This window comes from Petromyzon marinus, unplaced genomic scaffold (genome assembly GCF_048934315.1).
Source record: "Petromyzon marinus isolate PM22_M1 ecotype Great Lakes invasive population unplaced genomic scaffold, UKy_Petmar_22M1.pri1.0 PM_G_Scaffold_45, whole genome shotgun sequence".
In the NCBI taxonomy this organism is placed as follows: Eukaryota; Metazoa; Chordata; class Hyperoartia; order Petromyzontiformes; family Petromyzontidae; genus Petromyzon; species Petromyzon marinus.
In genome coordinates this window covers 229,331-242,841 of record NW_027422997.1, presented here as the reverse complement: position 1 = coordinate 242,841, position 13,511 = coordinate 229,331, and the positions used below count along the sequence as shown (strand labels likewise).

At 50.2% G+C, this 13,511-nt stretch overlaps 1 protein-coding gene across 1 annotated transcript in view; it reads left to right on the top strand.

The window, feature by feature from the left end:
- The window catches only part of LOC116938480 (ADP-ribosylation factor-like protein 2-binding protein), a 307,932-nt gene extending 294,790 nt beyond the window's left edge, over positions 1-13,142 (top strand). Inside the window, exon 7 of the mRNA XM_076061941.1 lies at positions 10,475-13,142. Within this exon, the coding sequence (XP_075918056.1) occupies positions 10,475-10,555 (81 nt within the window). The 3' untranslated portion in view covers positions 10,556-13,142. The remainder of the gene's footprint in view (positions 1-10,474) is intronic.
- The last annotated feature ends 369 nt before the right edge of the window (positions 13,143-13,511 follow it).

The window sequence follows — 13,511 nt, the reverse complement described above, 5'->3', positions numbered from 1 at the left end:
CGCAGAGACCCATAGACTCACATAGAGACCCATAGACTCACTCAGAGACCCATAGACTCACACAGAGACCCTTAGACTCACACAGAGACCCATAGACTCACACAGAGACCGACAGACTCACACAGAGACACATAGACTCACACAGAGACCCATAGACTCACACAGAGACCCATAGACTCACACAGAGACACATAGACTCACACAGAGACACATAGACTCACACAGAGACCCATAGACTCACACAGAGACCCATAGACTCACACAGAGACCCACAGACTCACACAGAGACCCACAGACTCACACAGAGACCCATAGACTCACACAGAGACCCATAGACTCACACAGAGACCCATAGACTCACACAGAGACCCATAGACTCACACAGAGACACATAGACTCACACAGAGACTCATAGACTCACACAGAGACACATAGACTCACACAGAGACCCATAGACCCACACAGAGACCCATAGACTCACACAGAGACCCATAGACTCACACAGAGACCCACAGACTTACACAGAAACCCATAGACTCGCATAGAGATCCACAGACTCACACATAGACCCATAGACTAACACAGAGACCCATAAACTCACACAGAGACCCATAGACTCACACAGAGACACATAGACTCACACAGAGACCCATAGACTCACACAGAGACCCACAGACTCACACAGAGACCCATAGACTCACACAGAGACCCACAGACTCACACAGAGACCCACAGACTCGCACAGAGATCCACAGACTCACACATAGACCCATAGACTCACACAGAGACCCATAAAGTCACACAGAGACCCATAGACTCACACAGAGACCGATAGACTTACACAGAGACCCACAGACTCACACAGAGACCCATAGACTCACACAGAGACCCACAGACTCACACAGAGACCCACAGACTCACGCAGTGACCCATACACTCACACAGAGACCCACAGACTCACACAGAGACCCACAGACTCACACAGAGACCCACAGACTCGCACAGAGATCCACAGACTCACACAGAGACCCATAGACTCACACAGAGACCCATAGACTCACACAGAGACCCATAGACTCACACAGAGACCCATAGACTCACACAGAGACCCATAGAGTCACACAGAGACACATAGACTCACACAGAGACCCCATAGACTCACACAGAGACCAAAAGACTCACTCAGAGACCCATAGACTCACGCAGAGACCCATAGACTCACATAGAGACTCATAGACTCACTCAGAGACCCATAGACTCACACAGAGACCCTTAGACTCACACAGAGACCCATAGACTCACACAGAGACCGACAGACTCACACAGAGACACATAGACTCACACAGAGACCCATAGACTCACACAGAGACCCATAGACTCACACAGAGACACATAGACTCACACAGAGACACATAGACTCACACAGAGACCCATAGACTCACACAGAGACCCATAGACTCACACAGAGACCCACAGACTCACACAGAGACCCACAGACTCACACAGAGACCCATAGACTCACACAGAGACCCATAGACTCACACAGAGACCCATAGACTCACACAGAGACCCATAGACTCACACAGAGACACATAGACTCACACAGAGACTCATAGACTCACACAGAGACACATAGACTCACACAGAGACCCATAGACCCACACAGAGACCCATAGACTCACACAGAGACCCATAGACTCACACAGAGACCCACAGACTTACACAGAAACCCATAGACTCGCATAGAGATCCACAGACTCACACATAGACCCAGAGACTAACACAGAGACCCATAAACTCACACAGAGACCCATAGACTCACACAGAGACACATAGACTCACGCAGAGACCCATAGACTCACACAGAGACCCACAGACTCACACAGAGACCCATAGACTCACACAGAGACCCACAGACTCACACAGAGACCCACAGACTCGCACAGAGATCCACAGACTCACACATAGACCCATAGACTCACACAGAGACCCATAAAGTCACACAGAGACCCATAGACTCACACAGAGACCGATAGACTTACACAGAGACCCACAGACTCACACAGAGACCCATAGACTCACACAGAGACCCACAGACTCACACAGAGACCCATCGACTCACACAGAGACCCATAGACTCACACAGAGACCCATAGACTCACACAAAGACCCATAGACTCACACAGAGACCCACAGACTCACACAGAGACCCATAGACTCACAAAGCGACCCATAGACTCACACAGAGATCCACAGACTCACACATTGACCCATAGACTCACACAGAGACCCATAAACTCACACAGAGACCCATAGACTCACACAGAGACCCATAGACTCACACAGAGACCCATAGACTCACACAGAGACCCATAGACTCACACAGAGACCCATAGATGCACGCAGAGACACATAGACTCAGACAGAGACCCACAGACTCACACAGAGACCCATAGACTCACACAGACACCCACAGACTCACACAGAGACCCATAGACTCACACAGAGACACATAGATTCACACAGAGACCCATAGACTCACACAGAGACACATAGACTCACACAGAGACCCATAGACTCACACAGAGACCCACAGACTCACACAGAGGCCCATAGACTCACACAGAGACCCACAGACTCACACAGAGTCCCACAGACTCGCACAGAGATCCACAGACTCACACAGAGACCCATAGACTAACACAGAGACCCATAAACTCACACAGAGACCCATAGATTCACACAGAGACCCATAGACTCACACAGAGACCCCCAGAGACTCACACAGAGACACATAGACTCACACAGAGACCCATAGAATCACACAGAGACACATAGACTCACACAGAGACCCATAGACTCACACAGAGACACATAGACTCATACAGAGACCCATAGACTCACACAGAGACACATAGACTCACACAGAGACCCATAGACTCACAAAGCGACCCATAGACTCACACAGAGATCCACAGACTCACACATAGACCCATAGACTCACACAGAGACCCATAGACTCACACAGAGACCCATAGACTCACACAGAGACCCATAGACTCACACAGAGACCCACAGACTCACACAGAGACCCATCGACTCACACAGAGACCCATAGACTCACACAGAGACCCATAGACTCACACAAAGACCCATAGACTCACACAGAGACCCACAGACTCACACAGAGACCCATAGACTCACAAAGCGACCCATAGACTCACACAGAGATCCACAGACTCACACATAGACCCATAGACTCACACAGAGACCCATAAACTCACACAGAGACCCATAGACTCACACAGAGACCCATAGACTCACACAGAGACCCATAGACTCACACAGAGACCCATAGACTCACACAGAGACCCATAGATGCACGCAGAGACACATAGACTCACACAGAGACCCACAGACTCACACAGAGACCCATAGACTCACACAGACACCCACAGACTCACACAGAGACCCATAGACTCACACAGAGACACATAGATTCACACAGAGACCCATAGACTCACACAGAGACACATAGACTCACACAGAGACCCATAGACTCACACAGAGACCCACAGACTCACACAGAGGCCCATAGACTCACACAGAGACCCACAGACTCACACAGAGTCCCACAGACTCGCACAGAGATCCACAGACTCACACAGAGACCCATAGACTAACACAGAGACCCATAAACTCACACAGAGACCCATAGATTCACACAGAGACCCATAGACTCACACAGAGACCCCAGAGACTCACACAGAGACACATAGACTCACACAGAGACCCATAGAATCACACAGAGACACATAGACTCACACAGAGACCCATAGACTCACACAGAGACACATAGACTCACACAGAGACCCATAGACTCACACAGAGACACATAGACTCACACAGAGACCCATAGACTCACACAAAGACCCACAGACTCACACAGAGACCCATAGACTCACACAGAGACCCACAGACTCACACAGACACCCACAGACTCGCACAGAGATCCACAGACTCACACATAGACCCATAGACTCACACAGAGAACCATAAACTCACACAGAGACCCATAGACTCACACAAAGACCCATAGACTTACACAGAGACCCACAGACTCACACAGAGACCCATAGACTCACACAGAGACCCACAGACTCACACAGAGACCCACAGACTCACACAGAGTCCCACAGACTCGCACAGAGATCCACAGACTCACACAGAGACCCATAGACTCACACAGAGACCCATAGACTCACACAGAGACCCATAGACTCACACAACGACCCATAGACTCACACAGAGACCCATAGACTCACACAGAGATCCATAGACTCACACAGAGACCCATAGACTCACACAGAGACCCATAGACTCACACAGAGACCAAAAGACTCACTCAGAGACCCATAGACTCACGCAGAGACCCATAGACTCACATAGAGACCCATAGACTCACTCAGAGACCCATAGACTCACACAGAGACCCTTAGACTCACACAGAGACCCATAGACTCACACAGAGACCCACAGACTCACACAGAGACACATAGACTCACACAGAGACCCATAGACTCACACAGAGACACATAGACTCACACAGAGACACATAGACTCACACAGAGACCCATAGACTCACACAGAGACCCATAGACTCACACAGAGACCCACAGACTCACACAGCGACCCACAGACTCACACAGAGACCCATAGACTCACACAGAGACCCATAGACTCACACAGAGACCCATCGACTCACACAGAGACCCATAGACTCACACAGAGACACATAGACTCACACAGAGACTCATAGACTCACACAGAGACACATAGACTCACACAGAGACCCATAGACCCACACAGAGACCCATAGACTCACACAGAGACCCATAGACTCACACAGAGACCCACAGACTTACACAGAAACCCATAGACTCGCATAGAGATCCACAGACTCACACATAGACCCATAGACTAACACAGAGACCCATAAACTCACACAGAGACCCATAGACTCACACAGAGACACATAGACTCACACAGAGACCCATAGACTCACACAGAGACCCACAGACTCACACAGAGACCCATAGACTCACACAGAGACCCACAGACTCACACAGAGACCCACAGACTCGCACAGAGATCCACAGACTCACACATAGACCCATAGACTCACACAGAGACCCATAAAGTCACACAGAGACCCATAGACTCACACAGAGACCGATAGACTTACACAGAGATCCACAGACTCACACAGAGACCCATAGACTCACACAGAGACCCACAGACTCACACAGAGACCCATAGACTCACACAGAGACCCATAGACTCACACAGAGACCCATAGACTCACACAGAGACCCACAGACTCACACAGAGATCCATAGACTCACAAAGCGACCCATAGACTCACACAGAGATCCACAGACTCACACATAGACCCATAGACTCACACAGAGACCCATAAACTCACACAGAGACCCGTAGACTCACACAGAGACCCATAGACTCACACAGAGACCCATAGACTCACACAGAGACCCATAGACTCACACAGAGACCCATAGATTCACGCAGAGACACATAGACTCACACAGAGACCCACAGACTCACACAGAGACCCATAGACTCACACAGAGACCCACACACTCACACAGAGACCCATAGACTCACACAGAGACACATAGACTCACACAGAGACCCATAGACTCACACAGAGACACATAGACTCACACAGAGACCCATAGACTCACACAGAGACCCACAGACTCACACAGAGACCCATAGACTCACACAGAGACCCACAGACTCACACAGAGTCCCACAGACTCGCACAGAGATCCACAGACTCACACAGAGACCCATAGACTAACACAGAGACCCATAAACTCACACAGAGACCCATAGATTCACACAGAGACCCATAGACTCACACAGAGACCCATAGACTCACACAGAGACACATAGACTCACACAGAGACCCATAGAATCACACAGAGACACATAGACTCACACAGAGACCCATAGACTCACACAGAGACACATAGACTCACACAGAGACCCATAGACTCACACAGAGACCCATAGACTCACACAGAGACCCATAGACTCACACAGAGACCCACAGACTCACACAGACACCCACAGACTCGCACAGAGATCCACAGACTCACACATAGACCCATAGACTCACACAGAGACCCATAAACTCACACAGAGACCCATAGACTCACACAAAGACCCATAGACTTACACAGAGACCCACAGACTCACACAGAGACCCATAGACTCACACAGAGACCCACAGACTCACACAGAGACCCACAGACTCACACAGAGTCCCACAGACTCGCACAGAGATCCACAGACTCACACAGAGACCCATAGACTCACACAGAGACCCATAGACTCACACAGAGACCCATAGACTCACACAACGACCCATAGACTCACACAGAGACCCATAGACTCACACAGAGATCCATAGATTCACACAGAGACCCATAGACTCACACAGAGACTCGCAGACTCGCATAGAGACCCATAGACTCAATCAGAGACCCATAGACTCAGACAGAGACCCACAGACTCACACAGAGACCCACAGACTCACACAGAGACCCCCTTGACTCACACAGAGACCCATAGACTCACATAGAGACCCATAGACTCACACAGAGACCCACAGACTCGCACAGAGACCCACAGACTCGCACAGAGACCCATAGACTCACACAGCAGAGACCCATAGACTCACGCAGAGACCCATAGACTCACACAGAGACCCACAGACTCGCACAGAGACCCACAGACTCGCACAGAGACCCATAGACTCACACAGCAGAGACCCATAGACTCACAGCAGAGACCCATAGACTCACGCAGAGACCCACAGATTCACACAGAGACACATAGACTCACACAGAGACCCATAGACTCACACAGAGACCCATAGACTCACACAGAGACACATAGACTCGCACAGAGACCCACAGACTCGCACAGAGACCCATAGACTCACACAGCAGAGACCCATAGACTCACGCAGAGACCCATAGACTCACACAGAGACCCACAAGCTCGCACAGAGACCCACAGACTCGCACAGAGACCCATAGACTCACACAGCAGAGACCCATAGACTCACAGCAGAGTCCCACAGACTCATACAGAGACACATAGACTCACACAGAGACCCATAGACTCACACAGAGACCCATAGACTCACACAGAGACCTATAGACTCACACAGAGACACATAGACTCACACAGAGACCCACAGACTCACACAGAGACCCACAGACTCACACAGAGACCCATAAACTCACACAGAGACCCATAGACTCACACAGAGACCCATTGACTCACACAGAGACCCATAGACTCACACAGAGACACATAGACTCACACAGAGACCCATAGACTCACACAGAGACACATAGACCCACACAGAGACCCATAGACTCACACAGAGACCCATAGACTCACACAGAGACCCACAGACTCACACAGAGACCCATAGACTCACACAGAGACCCACAGACTCGCACAGAGACGCACAGACTCGCACAGAGATCCACAGACTCACACAGAGACCCATAGACTCACACAGAGACCCATAGACTCATACAGAGACCCGTAGACTCACACAGAGAACCATAGACTCACACAGAGACCCATAGACTCAAACAGAGACACAGACTCACACAGTGACCCACAGACGTACACAGAAACCCATAGACTCACACAGAGACCCATAGACTCACACAGAGACCCATAGACTCACACAGAGACCCATAGACTCACACAAAGACCTATAGACTCACACAGAGACCCATAGACTCGCATAGCGACCCATAGACTCAATCAGAGACACATAGACTCACACAGAGACACATAGACTCACACAGAGACCCATAGACTCACACAGAGACCCACAGACTCACACAGAGACCCATAGACTCACACAGAGACCCACAGACTCACACAGACACCCACAGACTCGCACAGAGATCCACAGACTCACACATAGACCCATAGACTCACACAGAGACCCATAAACTCACACAGAGACCCATAGACTCACACAAAGACCCATAGACTTACACAGAGACCCACAGACTCACACAGAGACCCATAGACTCACACAGAGACCTACAGACTCACACAGAGACCCACAGACTCACACAGAGTCCCACAGACTCGCACAGAGATCCACAGACTCACACAGAGACCCATAGACTCACACAGAGACCCATAGACTCACACAGAGACCCATAGACTCACACAACGACCCATAGACTCACACAGAGATCCATAGACTCACACAGAGACCCATAGACTCACACAGAGACCCGCAGACTCGCATAGAGACCCATAGACTCAATCAGAGACCCATAGACTCAGACAGAGACCCACAGACTCACACAGAGACCCACAGACTCACACAGAGACCCCTTGACTCACACACAGACCCATAGACTCACATAGAGACCCATAGACTCACACAGAGACCCACAGACTCGCACAGAGACCCACAGACTCCCACAGAGACCCATAGACTCACACAGCAGAGACCCATAGACTCACGCAGAGACCCATAGACTCACACAAAGACCCACAGACTCGCACAGAGACCCACAGACTCGCACAGAGACCCATAGACTCACACAGCAGAGACCCATAGACTCACAGCAGAGACCCATAGACTCACGCAGAGACCCACAGATTCACACAGAGACACATAGACTCACACAGAGACCCATAGACTCACACAGAGACCCAATCGACTCACACAGAGACACATAGACTCGCACAGAGACCCACAGACTCGCACAGAGACCCATAGACTCACACAGCAGAGACCCATAGACTCACGCAGAGACCCATAGACTCACACAGAGACCCACAGACTCGCACAGAGACCCACAGACTCGCACAGAGACCCATAGACTCACACAGCAGAGACCCATAGACTCACAGCAGAGTCCCACAGACTCACACAGAGACACATAGACTCACACAGAGACCCATAGACTCACACAGAGACCCATAGACTCACACAGAGACACATAGACTCACACAGAGACCCACAGACTCACACATAGACCCACAGACTCACACAGAGACCCATAGACTCACACAGAGACCCATAGACTCACACAGAGACCCATTGACTCACACAGAGACCCATAGACTCACACAGAGACACATAGACTCACACAGAGACCCATAGACTCACACAGAGACACATAGACCCACACAGAGACCCATAGACTCACACAGAGACCCATAGACTCACACAGAGACCCACAGACTCACACAGAGACCCATAGACTCACACAGAGACCCACAGACTCGCACAGAGACCCACAGACTCGCACAGATCCACAGACTCACACAGAGACCCATAGACTCACACAGAGACCCATAGACTCATACAGAGACCCATAGACTCACACAGAGAACCATAGACTCACACAGAGACCCATAGACTCACACAGAGACACAGACTCACACAGTGACCCACAGACTTACACAGAGACCCATAGACTCACACAGAGACCCATAGACTCACACAGAGACCCATAGACTCACACAGAGACCCATAGACTCACACAAAGACCCATAGACTCACACAGAGACCCATAGACTCGCATAGACACCCATAGACTCAATCAGAGACCCATAGACTCAGACAGAGACCCACAGACTCACACAGAGACCCACAGACTCGCACAGAGACCCATAGACTCACACAGCAGAGACCCATAGTCTCACGCAGAGACCCATAGACTCACACAGAGACCCACAGACTCGCACAGAGACCCACAGACTCGCACAGAGACCCATAGACTCACACAGAGACACAGACTCACACAGTGACCCACAGACTTACACAGAGACCCATAGACTCACACAGAGACCCATAGACTCACACAGAGACCCATAGACTCACACAGAGACCCATAGACTCACACAAAGACCCATAGACTCACACAGAGACCCATAGACTCGCATAGAGACCCATAGACTCAATCAGAGACCCATAGACTCAGACAGAGACCCGCAGACTCACACAGAGACCCACAGACTCGCACAGAGACCCATAGACTCACACAGCAGAGACCCATAGTCTCACGCAGAGACCCATAGACTCACACAGAGACCCACAGACTCGCACAGAGACCCACAGACTCGCACAGAGACCCATAGACTCACACAGCATAGACCCATAGACTCACGCAGAGACCCATAGACTCACGCAGAGACCCATAGACTTCACACAGACTGCTTCCTACCCTCTGTTTGTGTCCTTGTATACAACGCCTGAATACTCCTCCTTTCTGCCTCCACCACTATCACCATCACCCGTCACCACCACCACCGTCACCACCACCGTCACCACCACCGTCACCACCACCACCACCGTCACCACCACCACCACTCTGTGTGTGCGCAGGAGAAGGAGGGGCGTGGGTTTGACCTGGGGTCTGGCCTCGTGGTCACCTCTCTGTCCGCAAGTTGGCAAGCCTTGCGATAGAGGCGCCCGCTCGCCCGCTCACTCACTCACTCGCTCACTCACTCACTCACCCGCTCACTCACCCACTCACTCACTCACTTACACACTCACCCGCTCACTCACTCACCCACTCACACACTCACTCACTCACCCGCTCACTCACCCACTCACACACTCACACACTCACCCACTCACTCACTCGCTCGCTCACTCACTCACTCACCCGCTCACTCACCCACTCACTCACTCACTCACACACTCACTCACCCGCTCACTCACTCACCCACTCACACACTCACTCACTCACCCGCTCACTCACCCACTCACTCACTCACACACTCACCCACTCACTCACCCACTCACTCACCCACTCACTCATTCACCCACTCGCTCACTCACCTACTCGCTCACTCACTCACTCAGCAGCTGTGAGCTCACTCACTCGCTCACTCACTCACTCACATACTCACTCACTCACACACTCACTCACTCACTCACCCACTCACTCGCTCGCTCACTCACCCACTCACTCACTCACCCACTCACTCACTCACACACCCACTCACTCACCCACTGACTCACTCACTCACACACCCACTCACACACTCACTCACTCACCCGCTCACTCACCCACTCACTCACTCACACACTCACCCACTCACTCACCCACTCACTCATTCACCCACTCGCTCACTCACCTACTCGCTCACTCACTCACTCAGCAGCTGTGAGCTCACTCACTCGCTCACTCACTCACATACTCACTCACTCACACACTCACTCACTCACCCACTCACTCGCTCGCTCACTCACCCACTCACTCACTCACCCACTCACTCACACACCCACTCACTCACCCACTAACTCACTCACTCACTCGCTCACTCACTCACTCGCTAACTCACCGGCTGTTAGCTCAATCACACAACCAATCCTCGACTGTGAGCGCATTCACCTAGCTGTGAACTCGCTCGCTCACCATCTGCTCACTCACTCTCTCACCAGCTGCGAGCTCTCACTCAGTCACCAATGCCAACACTATCAGTAGCCATAGGAGAGACATGCCCACGTGTCACAGTGTGTGCGCGGCAGCTGTTGGAGACGCAGCAGTAGCAGCAGCAGCAATGGAAACAGCTCATGCAGGAGCAGCAGTAGCAACATCAGCAATGAAAACAGCTCGTGTAGGAGCAGCAGTAGCAGCAGCAGCAATGGAAACAGCTCGTGTAGGAACAGTAGTAGCAGCAGCAGCAGCAATGGAAACAGCTCGTGTAGGAGTAGCAGCAGCAATGGAAACAGCTCATGTAGGAGCAGCAGTAGCAGCAGCAGCAGCAATGGAAACAGCTCATGTAGGAACAGCAGTAGCAGCAGCTGTAGCACAAGCTGTAGGAGCAGCTGCGGCAAATAGCTTTAGTTGAAACTGTATCAACAACAGCCGAACCAGCTGTATCATCAACTTAGCAGAACCAGCTGTATAAGCAACTGTAGCAGAACCAGCTGTATCAACAACTTAGCAGAACCAGCTGTATCATCAACTGTAGCAGAACCAGCTGTGTCAACAACAGCAGAATCAGCTGTATCAACAACAGCAGAACCAGCTGTATCATCAACTGTAGTAGAACTACCTGTATCAACAACAGCAGAACCAGCTGTGTCAACAACTTAGCAGAACCAGCTGTAGCATCAACTTAGCAGAACCAGCTGTATCATCAACTTAGCAGAACCAGCTGTATCAACAACAGCAGAACCAGCTGCATCATCAACTGTAGTAGAACTACCTGTATCAACAACAGCAGAACCAGCTGTGTCAACAACTTAGCAGAACCAGCTGTAGCATCAACTTAGCAGAACCAGCTGTATCATCAACTTAGCAGAACCAGCTGTATCATCAACTTAGCAGAACCAGCTGTATCATCAACTGTAGCAGAACCAGCTGTATCATCAACAGCAGAACCAACTGTATCAACAACATAGCAGAACCAGCTGTATCATCAACTTAGCAGAACCAGCTGTATCATCAACTGTAGTAGAACCAGCTGTATCATTAACTTAGTAGAACCAGCTGTATCATCAACTGTAGTAGAACCAGCTGTATCATCAACAGCAGAACCAGCTGTCAACAACATAGCAGAACCAGCTGTATCATCAACAGCAGAACCAGCTGTATCATCAACTTAGCAGAACCAGCTGTATCATCAACTTAGCAGAACCAGCTGTATCAACAACAGCAGAACCAGCTGTATCATCAACTGTAGCAGAACCACCTGTATCAACAACTTAGCAGAATCAGCTGTGTCAACAACTTAGCAGAACCAGCTGTATCAACAACTGTAGCAGAACCAGCTGTATCATCAACTTAGCAGAACCAGCTGTATCAACAACAGCAGAACCAGCTGTATCAACAACTTAGCAGAACCAGCTGTATCAACAACTCAGCAGAACCAGCTGTATCAGCAACTGCAGAACTAGCTGTATCAACAACTTAGCAGAACCAGCTGTATCATCAACTGTAGTAGAACCAGCTGTATCATCAACTTAGCAGAACCAGCTGTATCAACAACTTAGCAGAACCAGCTGTATCATCAACTTAGCAGAACCAGCTGTATCATCAACTTAGCAGAACCAGCTGTATCATTAACTTAGTAGAACCAGCTGTATCAACAACAGCAGAACCAGCTGTATCAACAACTTAGCAGAACCAGCTGTATCAGCAACTTAGCAGAACCAGCTGTATCATTAACTTAGTAGAACCAGCTGTATCAACAACAGCAGAACCAGCTGTATCAACAACTTAGCAGAACCAGCTGTATCAGCAACTTAGCAGAACCAGCTGTATCATTAACTTAGTAGAACCAGCTGTATCAACAACAGCAGAACCAGCTGTATCAACAACTTAGCAGAACCAGCTGTATCAGCAACTTAGCAGAATCAGCTGTGTCAACAACTTAGCAGAACCAGCTGTATCAACAACTGTAGCAGA